General features: G+C 39.6%; 1 protein-coding gene across 6 annotated transcripts in view; it reads right to left on the reverse strand.

Moving 5' to 3' along the window:
* Positions 1-19,695, reverse strand: part of EYA1 (EYA transcriptional coactivator and phosphatase 1) — a 150,394-nt gene that overhangs the window by 71,506 nt on the left and 59,193 nt on the right. For 5 of the 6 annotated variants that reach the window (XM_060035176.1, XM_060035175.1, XM_060035173.1 and 2 more), the window contains exons 8-9: positions 1,507-1,646; positions 103-186 (exon numbers count right to left, since the gene is read on the reverse strand). In XM_060035176.1, the coding sequence (XP_059891159.1) occupies positions 103-186; positions 1,507-1,646 (224 nt within the window). Of the gene's footprint in view, positions 1-102; positions 187-1,506; positions 1,647-10,164; positions 10,169-19,695 lie in introns of all 6 variants that reach the window. The other variant, XM_060035174.1, reaches the window with a different exon arrangement.

Raw genomic sequence — 19,695 nt, forward strand, 5'->3', positions numbered from 1 at the left:
GTATTATTTAAAGTTAAGTCACATTCCCATTTGGATAAAAAAATTCAATTCTAGGAATACTTACTCTAAAGAAATTAAAAACTGATGCCTCGTGATACTCACCCTCCCGTATCTGTTGGCGTAGGACCCAGTGAGCAAGGAGTGGAAAACGATGATTGTCTCGTCCAAGTCCCAGATGAACACCCTCTACAAAGGAAGAACCAATCACTGTGTCTTTCTCTTGGTTGAGAAACCTGCTATTCAGCTAACTTCAACATGAAAATGTAGTCTTTAGATGGGAGACAAATGAAAAATATGAATTTACTATTGTTTTTAAACACAGCTGTTCCAAAGGGTATCTCCTAGCTTTCCTCAGATATAACCTCAAATGAGGTGCAAGAGGATAAATACATTAGCAACACTGACATAAATATAGGAAAAAAGACTATAGGTCCTTCCTACTTCTGTAGTTGTTTCTTAGTCTTAGTTCTAAAGAAATGAAACATAAGCTAAAATGAGTTTGTTTATAACTTCTAAGACAGAGAGGGGCAATCAATGAAAAATCACTCAATTGATCTTTTCCTTATCTCTGCTCTCTGTTCATTAAGAAGTGTTCAAATAACTAATCTTGTGTTTTATTCTTATCAAGCCAAGTATTTAAAAATTGCACATAAAAACTGAAACTACATCATCTATTCTTAGGTTATCTGCTGCGATGTTATCAAATGGATGATATATTGTTCCTGCCCAATTTTCTTCAGATTTCAGAGTTAACAACTTAAGCAGATGCAACACACATGCTCCTGACACACTCTTGGGGTATTTGGAATCGAATTATTGAAGGAACTCATTTCAAAAAGGTCTTTGAGATACCACAAAAGGCCTCCCAAGCCTGCTTTTCTTCTTCTTACCAATCCCACTTACACCAGTACATATTCATACAAGTTCTGCTGAAAATTTTCCATCTTTTCAGCCAAAAGAATCATGTTTTCTACCATCAGTTTCACTTGGGCAATAAAAAGAAACAATTCCAGTGGATTCAAGGCTATGAAATCTATCACCCTTTAAAGTTTTATTTAATCCCTCCTGCTTTGAACTCCACCAAAATATGTCTTGTAAGGTGATAACCTCTTCTGTTTAGAATATCCTGGGTTTTCCTTTCTCAATATACATAGAGTGTCTTTAATTTCCGAGTGGATTTTATTAAGCATTTTTCGTACAACACTTAATTTAAATGGCAATGACAGCAGTACAAGAGAATTTTGTCAAAGCAGGATTATATAATTTATGATGTTTCACTAAAGAGAAAAAAAATGCTTTACTACATAGTTAAAGTAGAAGAGAAAACAGAAATAAATAACTGCTCTATCTTCAATATGGAAAAAAAAAACTGGCTTACTTATAGTTAATATGGAACAGAATGCAGTAACAAAGGCATTTGGACACCTTGCTCACAGCAGGTATACAGAATCACCAGTTAGCTACTAAAACACCTTGCTATTTACTCGGGTCTTGCCAATGACATACCTCAAGATCAGAATCTGGCGGAGGAGAAGGATTATTGTTTCTTCGGCCCCGTCCACGTGACTTCCCATCTGAACCTCGACGCAATCGATCAGAATCTGAATCTTTAATGGGTGTTGACGGGCTGTGGATTGTACTGTACTCTGTGGAAATACAGCAAGGACTTTCATCTCTTGTTCTATCACCACGGTGCCAAGATTATCCTTGTTTTAATCCATAGGGAAGTTGGAAAAGTAAAGCACATTTCATTCTGCTCAAATTCTACATTATCTTTTACAGACATCAGTAAATAATTTAAGAGATAGTTGATGCTAGACTTGTTTGGAAAGAACGTGTGATTAGAAATAATTAAAAATTAATGGAAGGTGGGAGACAACAGGTTGTACCAAGTGGGGGAGATTTTCTTTGTGGTTCTCTGTGGTGAGACAACGGACCCCATCTCCAGGTCCACTTGCTTCTCTCTCATCCCACAAATAGCTCCTGGCCATACTGAGACGTCCACACAATTGCCTTACCAGCCATGCTCCTGCCTACAGAAAGGCTTCTGGTTCATGGAACGAAATGAAAAGAAAAACCCCTGGGCCAGGGAAAATGGAATCAGATGGATTTTTCTTTGAAAATTTAAAATTCTCCATTTTCTCCCTCATTTTATGTGAGAACAAGGGAGCGGCAAGATGAGGAGAGCTCATGTACGAGCAATGCCATACTCTATACGGCATTCATCACAGGCTCTTCCTGTGTCTTCATCTCTTTGAACCAAATATCCCAAACCAGGCAGCACATTAAAAGTACTCATCTGGGAAACTCAGAAAAACCACAGAAATAATCGTAGAGAAACCACAAAATTAAAAACAACCCCCAACCAGCTCAGAGGAAGAGCTGGGCAGTGGTTGTGGAGTCGGGAAGAGACTCTTATCCTGTTTCCAGCATAAACAAAAAACCCTCTACTCTTAGCCCTAGGTATGTTCTTTTCACAGTCCAACCAGTTCACCCATCAGACAGTCTCTACCTGCCCAAACTCCAGATGTGCCGGCGTGCTGGCTCTCCCCCAACCTCTTTGCCAGATCACTCTACTAGATATGGGTTGGAATCTCTCAGTCTAATAAGAGGAATGATTATTCTCATGAAGACGCTGATGTGCCATTTCACCAAACAGAGAACTGTGGAGAACAGCTAAAGACGTGGTAGCCTTTATTAATGTACTATCAGCCTTGACTCTACCAACAAGGCCTTCCATGTGTCAAACTGTGTGATCTCAGTATTACCTCCAAGTTGAAGTGCTTCTCCAAAGCCTTATGAGTCAGGGTAGATAGGAATGGGCTCTGACAGAGTAAATTCTGTTTTTCAATCACATGAAACAGCCCTATGTCTCTTGTTTAACCTGAAAACCTAATTGATTCCTATCACTTTTAGATGTAGCTTTTGCATGTCCTCTGGCATAGCAAACAAGATGGCAAACTTCCTCATATAAACTGGATATGTGATCCTTGAACCTAGAAACCACCATGATGACTTTCAAGGCTCTTGGTTAATTACGGCAAGAAAATTCAAAACAACTCCACTCAATGCTCAATTTGTGTTAATCGGGATGATTAACATAAACTCTGAGCTAACTCATCTCATAGAACTGTTAGAATACTGTGCCGCCTGGTGAACGATAAACATTCTCTAAATCTATATTAGATGCTTTTCTTGCAGAGGTAGATGTTTGTGGCATCTTCTCAAGATGTTCCAAACCAAGCATCTCTCTTCCATGTTTTATAGAGCATCAGAAAGTTCAAATGAATTTATTTTTTATGGAGTTCATTAGATTCAAAGTTGTGTTTTAAAGAAAAAGTCTTGACCTCTTTTTCTTTAAATATTCTGTGATCTACATCTCCATACAGAATCTTTATAGCCACCACCCTATACAGAACACACACCAATCTCTTTTAACAGTTTCAAAATGGAGCTGGACTTCAAGTACTTGTCTGGAAAGTCTATCTTGAATGGTGCTCAGCTCTCCAGCTTTGGAAGTTCATATCTGAGAAGAAGCTAAAGACACCAAGCAATGTGTCTTATCGCATCATGCTTTACACCTCAACTTCCAGATAGTTTAGAGATAATTTTGTCCTCAAAGTCGTTTATCTTACCTAAGTTTTCTAAGCCTAGATTTCCTCCAGTTGATTGCCTATTCCTTTATTTCTTGGTGTTTACTTCTTTATCCCTTTTTTAAAAACTCAATTAAATCTTTAAAAATACATTCCTTCTCAATTTGTTTGGAAATAGAAAAGCTATAATGAAATCGATTACTTACTTCTATAAACCTCCCCCCAAAGAAAACACATTCAGTGATCAAAGTCTACAAGAAGACTTTTAAATCACGCTATGTAAAGTTTTTCCAGGTGAAGAAAAGAAGCCCTAAAAGATGGACAATCTGACAACTTATTAGAAGGAATATGAAATTTGAATAATGCAAGCTAGTTTTTTCAAAAACTCCTCCTCTTTGTTTTACGAGGTAGAATTAAATGCTTCTACTCTCCTAACCAGTTTTCCCGTCTCTTAGTTCTCCTTCCTCCTACAAGTACAAAACAACAAATAATTTAATCTTCTAATCCAGTAACATCTCATGTTTCATTAAAATCCTCTCTAAATTGTTCAACTTTACCCCCACTGAGATAATGGATGTGAAAACACTCAGAAGAGCATTCATTTCATTTAACAAACACTGACTGAACGTTCACACTATTCCAGGTACCGTACTAGAAGCCTGAAGTATAATGATGTATACCAAACAGATATGGTTCCTGCCTTCTTGGAGTTTAACATTCAGAGGAAGGCACTGATTGATTCATCAATAAAAATGAGAGATTACAAAACAACTTGGAAAAGGTTATGAAATGGGAAAAGCAGAATGCTAGGTGACCACAGAGGAAGTGCATATAGCTCCGATTTGCAGGGTCATAGAAGGTTCCTCATGATGGAAGACAAACACGCCAATAAAAAGGGTATGCAAATGTGCTCCAAGTAGTCACATGAGCACGTGTGAAGGTGCAGAAAGAGAGAGCATGTTGCAGAACTGAAAAACCATCAATGTGACCTGACTCTATAGAGATAGAGTACACAGACAAGGCTGGAGTGGCAGCAAAGAATTCAACAAGGGGCTGATGTCATCAAATTTACATTTTTAGATGGAGGACTCTAGCTCCAGTGTAGCAAGGGTCCTGGAGACAAATGAAGACTGAGAAAGGGAGATCAGTCGGGAGGATAACTCAGTCATCCAGGTGATGCATACGCTGGTGGCCCAGATGCAGGCAGTGGGGATAAGGAAGAGTTACAGGTTCAAAGAGTCATTTGGGGGCTTCCCTGGTGGCGCAGTGGTTGAGAGTCCGCCTGCTGATGCAGGGGACATGGGTTCGTGCCTCGGTCCAGGAAGATCCCACATGCCACGGAGTGGCTGGGCCCGTGAGCCATGGCCGCTGAGCCTGCACGTCCGGAGCCTGTGCTCCGCAACAGGAGAGGCCACAGCAGTGAGACGCCCGCATACCGCAAAAAAAAAAAAAAAAAAAAAAAAAGTCATTTGGCAGCGAAATCCATAACTAATGGGATAAAGAAGAAGGCGGAAGGTTGATGCCCATGCTAGTGGTTTGGCAACTAGGCAGACTGTAGTATGAGCATGGGGCTTAGGAAGGAGGGATGGAGGGAAAAATGTAGGTGAGAATTTGGGTCCAGCTTTGGACATATTGAAATTGAAGGTCAGCACATTTTTTTGGCAAAGAATCAGATAGTAAACGTTTTAGGCTTTGTGGGCTATGTGGTCTCTGTTGCAGTGACTGAACTCCGCCATTATGGTGCCAAAGCAACCCCAGACAGGATGTTGGTGAAGGAGTATGGGAGTATTTCAATAAAACTTTATTTACAAAGCAGATTTGGCTTGTGGGAGGATATAATTGCATTCATTAATGTAACCGTGTGACTATGAGATTCAAGTAAGTGACTCTGTTGTGACTGAGATTCAAGCAAGTGACTGTCACCTGACTTTTCTGGGTGGTGTCACTTCTTCAAACCTGTTAAATGGTAAACGGTAAAACTGTGTAGTATAGATAGTAAGTGAAACATGTTGCTGAACTAACTGGAGAACAACGTCCAAAATACGGAGCTAATTTTGGGGGAGCTGATAACAAGCAGATAAGGAATTTAATACCTACTTTTGAAAAGGCCCTATCCCAGGTGCTAAGAGACCTGAGCCATCATGTTGTCAAAACATCCCTATCTTGAAAATGCAAACAAAGCAAGAGGAGGATAGGATTTTGTTTTTCTCATGGACACAGTAACCTGACATGCAAAACAGATTACAGATTCTCCTCGGGTTGAAACGGGCACACCGACACCTCCATCCTGGGAGGGATTCTGTGTTCTCATCTCCAACAGAACAGACCTCCGTGCAGGCACCAAGCCTAACGAAACCACTGTACGACGGGCACTGTTCCAGATGTGTGACCTTGGGGACACCTGTTGACTGGGCTCTTCGCAGTTGACTGAATCCGGAGGACACAGTCACAGATGACAGTGACACTGCATGAGGAGCTAAGTTTGTTTATGGGAAAAGCAAAACTCAAAGGCCCTGCCTGCCATGGTCAAGCCATACTGTTCACTAACCAGTCAGTCCTCTGTATCCTCAAGGGTAGTACATCCACAGATCAAAAATGTTTTTAAAAAATTCCAGAAAGTTCCAAAAAGCAAGACTTGAATATGCCACGTGCTGCCAACTATTTACATAGCGTTTCATTATATCAGGTATTATATGTAATCTAGAGAGGATTTAAAGTATAGAGAAGGATGAGCATAGGATATACGCAAACAACTACACCATTTTATATAAGGGACTTGAGCATCCGTGGATTCTGGTATGGTGCGGAGGGCGCGTGTCCTGGAACCAATCCCCCAGGACACTGAGGGATGACTGTACAGGAGAATTAGGAAATCAGGTGAAAGGGCAATTGGAAAAGGAGCACATATGCCTGGCACACCGAACACTTAGATTTTCCTTGACTTGCAGTCACCTCTGACACCTGAATCTGACAGCTATTCCCTCCCAGGTTCTCCCCCAGTCACCCAACAACACTCTGTAAAACGGATTCTCCTCTCCTGTAAGTCAGCCTGGAATCAACCTCTCTAGTCAGAGATCCTCAGAGTTGAAAACTGATATTCCTGGAAGCTTTCTGACAAGGGTTTCTGGCCAGTTTGAATTTGTAGCACACTTGGTAAGCATTGATACTTCTTTTGAGATAATGATTGCTGTGTATTCATTGCTTCCTATTCATGAAGAGGAAAACCAGTCAATGTTCATTTTGACATGGTGTATTGAGATAGAGAGCTGGCGATCTTCTGTCAATGTGAGCATTATATATAATGTATATTTGTGAACACTGCATACAATGTACAGTAGACATTTATACATTTGGTGAAAAGACCTGATTAAATTTGATTAGGCTCTTGACATTTTTTTTTTTTTTTTTTTTTTTTGCGGTACGCGGACCTCTCACTGTTGTGGCCTCTCCCACTGCAGAGCACAGGCTCCGGACGCGCAGGCTCAGCAGCCATGGCTCACGGGCCCAGCCGCTCCGCGGCATGTGGGATCTTCCCGGACCGGGGCACGAACCCGTGTCCCCTGCATCGGCAGGCGGACTCCCAACCACTGCGCCACCAGGGAAGCCCCTTGACATTTATTTTTAAAGCTTGATAGTCTTTGACAGTAAAACAGAATAAATTAATGTTGTCACTTAAAAAAATACAGTTGACAAGGCTCGTGTTACTTTGGGAACAATTAAAGATATAAAACTGGATAACAAGTACAATTAGGTAAACTAATTGCTCTTGATCTAATGTTCTAAACTAATGCTCTTGATCTTTCTTGATGTTCGCTTATTAATAGATTGAAGTCATCTTGAATGAAAATGAAAATAAAGTAGGTTCAGACAATAAAAAACTCCCTGAAATTCCCATTACTCTCCAAACTCTAAAGAAATTCCAGTGGTGGCCTAAACTTCACGCTTGCACTGTCCGGTGACAGAGTCACTACCATAGAAGACAAATGCTCACAGCAGAGCACGGATGTATATACACACAGTCATTCAGCTAACTTGCTTTTTTCTGCCCCCCAATAAAAGGGGAACAATGTTGGAAAGGTCTTCAAAAAGACCTTTGAAACAAGTCAATTTTAAAGCAGCTAAAAATTGGTCATCTTATCCTTGCCCTGGATCTAATCTTCCATTCATACTATCCTTCTCTGCTGGAGTTTGAGGAATGAATGGGGAGGATTTTCTTATGTCTTTTCTTTTTAAATCAGTCATTAATGCCACATCTATACTGATAATGGACTGTAAACTCCATTGCCGAGTTTCAGTTCTTCCCACCTTCCCCTTTCCACTGTTGTGATTTGGGGAATTCTGACTCAGGAGACACCGCTAGCAAATGTTTTTGGTGATAAAGGTTTCTAAACAGCTCTGATGCATCTTCCGCTCACTTTCTTAGAACGCTGCTATACCTTCACCTCTCTCCATCTGTGATGCCAGCAGCTTCTCTTTCGGATTTGATCTTTCTTAAACTTCTGAGAGAAAGGTAAACACGTAATGCTATCTTCTCAGGAAGTCCTGGCTCCAGCCAGTGCCCCTGGCCTACTGCCCACGGATGTACTTGATCAGATTCGACTGGTAACTGTGTACCAGTCCAGCTCCATGGACTTGTGGCCTGAGCGGTCACAAGGCTGTGCTCAGATGGGCCCTACACGTGGTTGAAGGCTCTGCTGTGTGGTTTTGAAAGTCTTGATCTACGAACAAAGGGCCTGCATTTTGTGCCCTAGGGCCCACAAACCACGTAGCTATCCTGCCTGTGGCTGCCACGAGCAAATCCCTGAACCAGTGGAGCAAATGCCACTTTAGGATTACGTGCTGAGACCAAGCACCTACTTTGCGCCAGGCAGCGTGCTAAGCACTGGGGACCCAACTGAGCCGGATGGCGGTTCCTGCCTTCACAGAACCTCAGCGTTGCCTATAGTCATGACATACTGAGGCGTCGCGACAGCTTGGGACAGCTTGACCCTCAGGACCAAGTCTCCTTCTAGCCTCAAGCAAGAAACCTGCCTACCTGCCCCCTCATTCACTGAAAAAACAGAAGCACCACTCTCCACAATTTCCATGCCTGGGTAAACCCCCTGCCAGCACTTTTCAGGAACAGTCTCCTCCCCTCTTGTTAGGATGGATAAATTTCTGCACTCCCACGGCCAGCCCCTCATTTGGGCATGAGACCCCAGCCCCCTGTCACCTACTTCAGCCAGTGTTCTTCCGGATCCCTCACATATGTATACAGGCTGGATATATTTCCTGCCTAAAAATACCCCCAAATTCTCCCTCTAGTTTCTGCCCGATTTCTCTATTACCCTATAGTGTACAGCAAAAGCAACTGAAAGAATTGTATTAGCTGCATCAATTTCACCCTGCTGGACCAATCTTCTGAAACAGTTCACCTGTCCTAACTCTCTTCTCTTTACACACCAGGTCATCCTTCCAGGCACTTCTGTCGACTAGATGCATTTTTATATTTACTATTGTCTGTGTGCTCCGGTAGAATGTAAACTCCCAGAGGGCAGAGACTTCATGTTGTTCACTGCTGAGTCCCCCGTGTCAAGAACAGAGCCTGGAACATTCTGGAGGCTCAAAACACATGTGTTGTCGAATGAACTAACAACCTGGCACATGGACATCCCTGGTTCACAAAATGCACATGATCACCAATAATCCGCAGAGCAAACATTTTAAACACTCTCTTAAGGAATGTGTCACAAGTGAGTACTTATCAAGGTGGCGTCACACTCGTTCAGGGAGGATCTGACAGAAGGAGAACTCAGACACACGCGGTTCCTTATTCCATCCTCTGGGTTCAGCTGACTTCATCCAGTGCAGAGCTAGGGGTAGACCTTACCCTTCACAGTAAAAGAAAAGTGAGGTCATATTTGGGTTGAAAAGCGGAGGGTAGATTGAACAGGGTTTCCTCTAGGCTTTGAGATGACTTCTCTCATTCTACCTGCCTTCTCTGCCTCATACACTTGACCGGACCTGCCTTGACTTTTCTCAGAGAGAGCGTCACTTCTCTATGCCACAAGCCTTGCTTTGCAGTGATGAGAACAGCGTCAGGTGGTCCAGCCTCTGATGGGCTCCTGGATGGGGAGCTTCGGCCGCCACCTTCTCCCAGGGGTTTGGGGCTGGGGGAGGGGAGCTGCCCAGGACCCAGGCTTGGCCACATCAATTATGGAACCTGCACCGACTCTGAAAATATGACCTTCTTCTCTTTCAATGTTTGGGAAATAATCCACCTATGGAGGGGGTGGATCCTGCAGGCTTTGGTCCATCTCCACTTTTCTCTAACTTATAGGACAGAACACGGAAAACTAAGCAGTTCAAATGTCATCACAGTGGACAGTGTAACCTACAAATCCAGACAGTATGATCTGAATGGGCGTGGTAAGTTGTCATTTAAATAATTATCTGCACACTCTCTGGACTTCAGCTTCTTCAACAGTAAAATGAGGATGACACCATTATGAAGAGTAGGTAACGATTTTATGCTGCAGTATTTTGTACAACGTGTTAGTGCCGTCGTGTGAAGTGAATTGTTCAAAGTCACCTCCCTGGATTCAGGTGTCTTATTGGTAAAGACAGTCATAAAGTGATCTTCCAGCTTAGAAATGCTGTTCATCCTTCAGTGAAATGTAAGTATAGTTTAAGTTTGTTCTGATGGAAATGATACCATCATTGAGCTCATTGCAAAGAGTCTGTATCTCCAGCCTTGGATGAATATCCCTTCCCTGTCCTCTGTCCCTCACTCATTCCCATCTTCTGATGCTGAGGATAAATTTTACCTCCTTTATTAGTTTTTTCCCCAAACACTTTACATAAGAAATCTCTGGTTCCTGCATTCTTCTGGAGCGCCTTGCTGCTGCTCCTAGCACTACATTGTTTCAACTCAACCTTTCTTAGGTTTGACTGTTCACACAGAATGCTCCTTAAGGACAGAGAATAACCCTGTTGCTCTCTGTATCCCCACTGCACCTAAGAGTACTTTGTAATTAAGAGATGCACAATGATTAGCTAAGGGCATGTTGGAGAACATCGTCAAATCCTCATTTACAGGTAGCAGTAGAAGAAACCACGCTTTTTGCCCTTCCTTCAATTATGCAGCAGTGTAACAAAATTTAACAGCAAGATTAAGGAATAAATCTCAGGAGAAACATACTTCCTCTATAACCTTTCTCAACATCACAGCTGAGTCAAGGGAGGTAATTAGATGAACAAATGTACTGAAACGGACACATTAGGGAAAACACTAAATGAGAAGCTGGAAAGAAAAGGGATCCCTCAGAAAGAAAATTCTTAGAACGCTCAGAACATTTAAAATGTCATCGGGGATGGAAAAGAAAAGAAACTACAGAAGTTGAAAATGATGTCAGAGGTAGAGAAAATGAACTCTGACCTTTGGGAAACATATTACAATTGGCAACATATTTCTTTATATAAGTTAGCTGAACTGAAATGAATACAAGCCTATGAATTAGATGGGGAGGTATGAGACTCTGGGCAGAGAGAAGCAGAGATGGAGACACGTGTGCTCTTGGGAGGCTATTATTATGAGAATCCTGAAGAGGTTTTTGTGCATGCATTAACCAAAATGGCAGCATTTAAAAGATGGTTGTAATGTCGTTTGCAAAACAGGTGCTTCCTGAGCGTGAGTAGTTGTGGTGAATGTTTTCTCTGGCCCTTATTCTTATTGAATCAAACAATTTACATTCTTTATTTTATTTTCTGAGTAATTTATATCCTACCTTTCTCCAAAAAGGGTTTAAGATACACACCAAATCTATACACAATAACTCCACAGCAGTCTTTTAAAACAATGAACGAGGGCATGAGACGAAACACTGGAGTGGGGAAGGTAAATAAAATAAAGCTGGGAGGAGAGTGTCAGCACAGGTCTGCTTGCCCTAAGTCTGCAGTCAACACAGGCAGAGGCACAAAGACTCATGGGGCATATAAGGTGAGACGAACCAATTTCGCTACAGAAACGAGAAGGAAACACCTCATGGGACTGCTCATTGAGAGGGTGTGTATGATGCCAGGAACATACCCTCCTGGTAAATAAAACAGCACATTTCACAAGACTCTGACTCCTAAGGCTGATTACCCTGGACTCCATATGGCCCACTCGGCGCTTCAGAGCACAGAACATGGACGGCAGGCATCTTGCTTATCTTAAGGGTAAAACTGAAAATATCTAGAAGAACGAGCCCATTACTTACCCTTCTGGCAGCTAACAGAAGCAAGTTTCCACTTGGGTTTTAGACGGCAATGAGGGAGGAGGTTATACTGATGAGTCACTCGGAGGAGAGTGATTCTCGGCTGCTGGCTTGAGAGGAGGCTTGAACTTTCTTACTAAGTTAGCTGCACTGAGAATGGAAAGGATATTCCCCTATGAAAACCAAGAGACATGTCCAGGGACGATTCCCAGATGGAAGGCCGCAGCCCTGAGGGAAGGCCAGTGACGTTCCTCAAAAAGCTAATTTAGGACCCACAGAGACCTACAATGTAACGGGCCAACAAGCCTCCAAAGTGACATGCCAATTTTAAACTGGGAGCTTTTTAAAGTGGGAGCTATCTATCCTGGCAACAAACAAACAAACAACCTCATCAAAGCCTTGAACAAATTACATTACATCATATAAGACTCTCAGTGAATATTACCTCATCAAAGGATAAGAGAAGACTTAAAGAAACTTTGATAACTTCAAGTGACCAGTCATAGAATCCTCCCACAAAAACTTGTGTAAAATAAGGCAAGGCAAGTATACTTGTTGACTAGTCTCATAGAAGTAACCAGAAGTCAGAGACCAGTAGGTATTAATTCATTTTAGAGAACTGCTTTGATTTCTCTGTCTTCCATGACTATTGCTTCCCTTTCACGAATTACTACCACAGGTAAATTAGGTCCTCAGACAAGGTCTAGTGACTAAATTAAGAGAACTTTATCATCCCTGGAGTCAGGCCATCATCCACGCTCCAGTACTCTATGGAACGACCTCATAGAAACATCTATCATCCTCTCACATGCTTCAACCTCTGGCTTAAATCCCCGACAGCCATTCTACGTGAAGAGAACAGGTGAGACACACTTTGAGGGCTTTATCTCTGAAATAACCACAATGCGCAACGCACTACAGCGAGGCTGGGGACCTTGCCTTTCCTGTCACCTCTATGTCCCTGGCACCAGGCGCAGTGCCTGGCACACAGCAAGCACTTGTACAGGTCTGTTGAACGCATAGCTGAAGAAATGAATATCTGAAAGCCTAGTATCTGTCAGTCACTTTGCTGGCCACCACATAATTTCACTCCCTCGTTCATCTTATACACAAGAGTGGTATCATCCTCATTTCATAGAAAACTGATACACTAAAGAGCTAAGTGATGTGCCCAGAGTAAATGACAGAACCAGGATTCCAAGCCGGGTTAGCCCAACTCCGAATCCCTAGGTACCACTCCAGTTTCTCTCAATTATATTCCAAGGAAGTGTGTGGTGCCCAAGAGAAGTTCACAGATATGCCCTGTGGGGGTGGGTGGAGAGTGGTACCCAGGCAGGTGTGATTAGGACACTGTGCATTATATTCAATTCTCAGTGAGTATTACTGTATCAAAGGATCACAGAAGCCTTAATGTAAAGGAACCCTGATAACTTTAAACCTGACATCTTGTGTCTCTAACTGATTCCACCTTGGAACTCATTAAAGGACATCCATCTCCATCTTCAGGAGATAGCAGTGCTGCCTGGGGCAGTGTGGGAAAATCCATACCACGTCATATCTCCCAAGGCTGCCACTCCAACTTGCCATAAAGACACGTTGCTGACGGCAGGCCACGCGGCTTTGGAAAAATTTAACCTTTTTGGATTCCTTATTCATAATCAGTAGAGTGAAAGTCTTAGGCAAAAGAATCTATAAGGTCACTTCTAACTTTAAAGTTGTTCAACTGCTCCAGGGTAAAGTTACTCAAGTGGATTTGTAGATAGAAAAGAGTTGCCCATTTTCAAATCAGCTATGTTCTAAATATTTTTACATAAGCTGTCTGAAACTCAGAAACTATTTTCTCACAGAAACAATGGTAGACATGATTTCCAAACCAATCCATGATTATCAAGTCAATCAATAATCCAGGTGAAAACTGCACACACGCAACGTAAAACATTAGAAAACTGTACTCAAATATCGGCAGTTACGTAAAAGTGAAAAACAGAAAAATTTGTCTTACATAATGGTTCTGAAGAAAATGCAATTTTCATTTTATAAAGTTTCTAAAGGGGGTCACGTAAATATTTTCAAAAGTGTTGGAAGATGACTGTACTGGGTTAAGATGCCTGCTTTCACTTTAAAATGAATGGCTTTCCTTGAGACAAGAATATCATTATCCCTATACTTAACACTCATCAACCGTGAGCTGTGAGTGGAGAAATAAAGAAAAAAAGAAAAAGTTCCCAAGGTAGAGAATGAGGTCCTTGCAGGGAAAGGGAAAGGAAAGGGTAAAGGGCTGTTGTGAGTATCGTTTCCTAAGCAGGTCCACAGTAGGTAATTATTAAACAGGATAAATAGCGAGTAAGGACAGAACAGATGCAGGAAAGTGGAAGATAAGAAAGTGTACAACTGGTTGTAGCATCATTCGAGAGACCCACAAACTGATCTTATAATTCAGGAAATACAGTAAAAGATCACCTTAGACATATTACATACCATGTCCCTATAATTTCAGACAGACCTACGTTATTTTTATTAGCAAGTAGAGCTCATTCAAACATTGAACATATATTTAACTGAATGCCTCCTAATAGATGCCTTTGCTGAGTAATTATGCTCATATATGCTATGAATGATTAAAGAAAATGAACACCATATAGCTACTACCTTTTGTGACTCTCTGTTTACATTTTCATGTTTCCGCTTGTTTGAAATCTCAAACCCAGTGGTTTCAAGAAGCAGCATGCTTTCCTGATTAAGCACTCAAGTTTGAAGTCAAGCTTCCAGAGGTTAAATCCAGCACTGCAGCTGACCTCTCCTTAGCTGCCCTTGCCTGTAAAATGGGGATAATGATGACATCGCCTATTCTCTCGGACCTGGTAGAAACAAACTAAGTCGTGCACGAACAGTGCTTAGAATGCTGCTCGGTACACAGTAAGTGCTCAGAATATATTCGCCATTGTTATATTTGTATATGAAATATAAAAAACAACAAAACTACATATTGAATTTTTCTCTGTATATTACTAAGAGAAAAATGTAGGGTACAGAATAGTATGTATAGTATTCTAATATCTTTAAGGAAAAAGAAAACTAATTAAAAGTATACATACTTGAATATGCAAAAAAAAAAAGTGCTCAGGGGCAGGTGCTACGTCTATGTTTATATAAGCAAAGTGTATCTGTAGAAGGATACACAGGAAACTCTGCTGAAAGAAACCAAGGAGCTGGGTGTAGAAGATGAAAGGGGTTTTACTTTTCTCTGTAAACCCTCGTGGACCTTTATAATTCTATCCCATGCTCTTTTGTTAGTATTCAACAAATTTAAAAGACATTCATTAAACTTAAATTTTTTTTTGGCTATGAAGCTAGGAATAAAACTGATAGCCATTAATCATCAAAATTACTTTTATTGAAAAGTTAATCCCAAACTTATCCACTAAACCATTCAATCCCAATTAAATGAGGTGGAGGGATGGCAAACACAGGTAACTTTCAAGGTCCTTTTCCCCTGCAATCTCCAATTAAAAAATTGAATCAGTAAATTCTGATGTCCTTCAACTTAAACAAGGGAACTTATTACATTGATTTGTGTTGGCCCCATAGGATGCTTAATACCAATACTTTACTAAAACAACGACTCAATTAGCTACAAAAGAAGATGAAATAATAAATGTTTGGGAGGTTAGTAAACTAATTTAATTAGCTCTATAATGTATGCTTTCTGATTTTTATTATTTATATTCAAATCATCTGTTATGTAAAAATATCAGAAAGAATGACATACTGGAATCCAAGTGTACTAAAATTGACTCTATAAGGGATCCTGAGCTCATGCCAGCTAACTGAAAAAATGAGTGAAACCAGTAACGAGGCACAAAATGGGTAAATGCTAAAACAGTGAATTTTTCGCTTCTTAGAAACGAGTCCCAAATTCACAGGTATGGAAATTCATTTTTATTACATTCCTGGCAATACAGAAAAAGAGTGAATTTTATTTCCAAGAATTTTATAATCTCATTAAGGTTAACGCTGTACATCCCCTGGGGGTAAAAAAAAAAAAAAAAAAAAAGAAAGAAAACAAATTCCATCAAGACAACCAAACACAAGAACGCCAAACAAACATCTGTTTTGTTTTCTCACATCTCAATAGCCTGGTTATTTCAGATACAAATATTTGTTTTGCTGACAAATGTTTCCAAAATGTTAGTTAAAATTGTTTTGCTGAAATAGTTGCTTTTCAAGCTGAACACATTGCAAACTCTTCCAAAGTCCACAAGGCATCTGTGGAGCAAAAATATGGCCTAAAGATTTGCAAAACCGCTCACTTGGCAAAATATAGGAGTCAAAATGGAAGCTTACTGCAAACCTCAGGATCATATCTATAGCGAACAGACATAGACATGTTAGGTAGTATAGATGTGGCCCAAGTTTCCTACATTCACAGGGAAGACTGCCGGCAGTTTAGTTTTTCATCCTGTCACACTGAATTCCTGTGAGAGCTCAGAGCGCTCCTGCCACTTTGCACAAGAATGTTCCCCTGTTTTTCATGCGCTTTGCTCTACTTTCCTGGGCCTTGGCAAGGATCAAAGAAGTAAAGGGAACAAATGGTTTCCCATGCATATTGAATTCCCTCTTATACTGATTTTTCCTCTGTCACTTGAAATTCAATATTGGCAAGATTCCTGTACATCACCTTAACCAGTAAATTGTCTGCATGCAGTCAGAGCATGAAAAGGTAGATTTCAACATCAAGTTTTTTGTAAGAAATTCAAATGAACAAATCCTTTGAAAAAGGAACTTTTCTATAGCATCCGTGCTAAAATTCGTTCCTAATACATAATTAGCTTTTATTTCACATTAACCTAAAATGATGATTTATCATTTACTTTCATCCCTCTCTCTCTGATTGCTTTGTACTATTTTAAAAATACAATGTTACAGGTGAATAGCCCTTTCATAAGAATTTGGCCTCAAAATTCCTGATTAAGTTAATAACACCTAACATTTACTGAGCATTCAAGAGCCATGTGCCTCTTTTTCCTCATCTGTAAAATGGAGACATATAGTACCTAATTCATGGGTATATTTATAAGGTTGAAGGTAATATAATGTAAAGCTCTAAACACAGTAATTGTGTTTTTATTATGCATTATTATTATGGTCACTGTCATAATTATTATGAGATGTTCTAAGAGATTTTGGACAAAAAAAATGTTTTCAAGCCAAATTATTTAAATATAGCACAGTAATTGGATTACAAATGAGTGTTCATATTTTGACATATGATAAAGAAAAACATTTTTTAAAGAATGGCTTAAGTGTTCTTTTGATAAACATCAATTAAAAAATTCCTTCATGAATAACTCTCGAGTGTTAAATTATTTTTTACCACTTTTTAAAAAATACCACTTTTTTTAATATACTCTTTACACTTCAGTGGCTAGGAGGGATGAGGGTTTAGATATTAGTACAAAAGGGAAACATCCTAAAATGTCTTTTTCTTTTTTTATTTCTCACCTCTATGTTTTTAAACATAGAAGAAAATCAGTAACTTTGCAAAGAAAAATATTTTAAAAAGAAATTTAAAAGAAAATTTTCTTTTAAAAGTTTAAAAGAAATTTTAAATGAAATCCATCATTTAAAAATTAAAGTAATATTGGATGTAATTTTAATATTACTTAGATTTGGATAAGGAAAAAAAAAGAGTTGACTGTGACCAAAATTATCTTATATAGACAGTAGAATTTGAATGGACCATGTAATAATACCCTTCTCTCAGAAACTAAACACATTTTCTAAGAACTGAAAGCCATTTAATTAGGAGGATGTGAATAACTATGACTGTAACAAATGATTCTTACTGTATACCATCAAATTTCTAAGATTTTTCTCTGATAGGATGTTTATAAATATAGACCTCTTTGAAAGGGAGGGCTTCAATGGTAATGAAAATAAAAATATTTTGAACTAAATGAAAATGAAAAAAAAACCCTATCAAATATTGTGGTATGCAACAAAAGGAGTGCTTAGAGGGAACTTCATAGCATTGAATGTGTATATTAGAAAAGAAGAGACTTAAAATCAATCATCTAAACTTCAAACCTTAGAAAACTAGAAAAAGAGGGGCAAATTAAATCAAAAGTAGGCAAAAGAAGGGACTTCCCTGGTGGCACAGTGGTTAAGAATCCACCTGCCAATGCAGGGGACACGGGTTCGAGCCCTGGTCCGGGAAGATCCCACATGCCGTGGAGCAACTAAGCCCATGCGCCACAACTACTGAGCCTGCACTCTAGAGCCAATGAGCCACAACTACTGAGCCCGCGTGCCACAACTACTGAAGCCCACACACCTAGAGCCTGTGCTCCTCAACAAAGACAAGCCACCCCAATGAGAAGCCTGTACACCACAATGAAGGGTAACCCCTGCTCGCCGCAACTAGAGAAAGCCCACGTGCAGCAACGAAGACCCAATGCAGCCAAAAATAAATAAATAAATAAATTTATATATATATAAAAAAGTAGGCAAAAGAAATACTAAATAACAGAGAAGCCAATGAAATTGAAAACAGGAAAACAACAGAGAAAAATCAATAAAACTAAAAATTGGCTCTTTGAAAAGGTCAATAAAATTAATAAAACTCTAGAGGGTTAACCAAGACAAAAAGAGAGAAGATTAAACTTACTAATATCAGAAATGAAAGAGGGGGTCCATCATTAGCAAGCCCATGGACGTTAAAAGGATAATAAAAGAATATTATGAACAACTCTATGCCCCCAAATTTTCTAGATCATAACATTAGAGAAAACCTATGGTTTGGCAATGAGTCTTTAGATACAAAACCAAACGCATGTTCCATGAAAGAAAAAAAATGATAAGATGGAGTTCATTCAAATTAAAAACTTCTGCTCTGCAAAAGGTAATGTTAAGAGAATGAAAAGACAAGACACAGACTGGGACAAAACAACATCTGATAAAGGACTTGTATCCAAAATATACAAAGAACTTTTAAAATTCAACAATAAGAAAACAAACAACCTGATTAAGAAGTGGGGAAAACATCTGAACAGATACCTCATCAAAGAAGATACACAGATGGCAAATAATTACATGAAAAGATACTCAACATCATATTTCATTAGGAAAATGCAAATTAAAACAATTAGATACCACAACACACCTATTAGAATGGCCAAAATTTGAAAACTGACACCACCAAACCCTGGTGACGATGTGGAGCAACAGGAACTCTCATTCTTGCTGGTAGAAGTGCAAAATGATACAGCCACTTTGGAAGACATTTTAGCAGTTCTTATCAAACTAAACATACTTTTACCATACAATCTAGCCATCAGACTCTTAGGAATTTGCCCAAATGAGTGAAAACATATGTCCATACAAAAACCTATACAAATGTTTATAGTAGCTTTATTTATAATTGCCAAAATTGGAGGCAACCAAGATGTCCTTCAACAGGGAGTGGGGAGGTTGGCACTGCTAGCTGAAGAGAAGGCACTATTTTCTTGAATCCAATAAGTAAATTAAAACATTGGTGAATGATCAGATAAATCTCACTATGTTTCTCAAGTATATGGATTCTTACATATCTCCAGATGATGTAAATTGTATTTTATTAAGACAGTCAATGCATGACTAATACACTCATTTTTTTTAAATGAATGCAAAGGCACTGTTTTTAGTTTTTAAAATTTGAGAGTAAGCTTTCATATGCAAGTTATGTTATTTTTAATGTATTACACATGCCTAATGAAAAGAGGATAAAGTTTTCAATATTTAATTACAAACATATTAAAATAAGTTTTGAACTTAAGATTCATGAGGAGGTACATATTTATAAGTAATACTGCATAATATCACGGACT

The sequence above is a fragment of the Delphinus delphis genome, chromosome 17 (genome assembly GCF_949987515.2).
Source record: "Delphinus delphis chromosome 17, mDelDel1.2, whole genome shotgun sequence".
Lineage (NCBI taxonomy): Eukaryota > Metazoa > Chordata > Mammalia > Artiodactyla > Delphinidae > Delphinus > Delphinus delphis.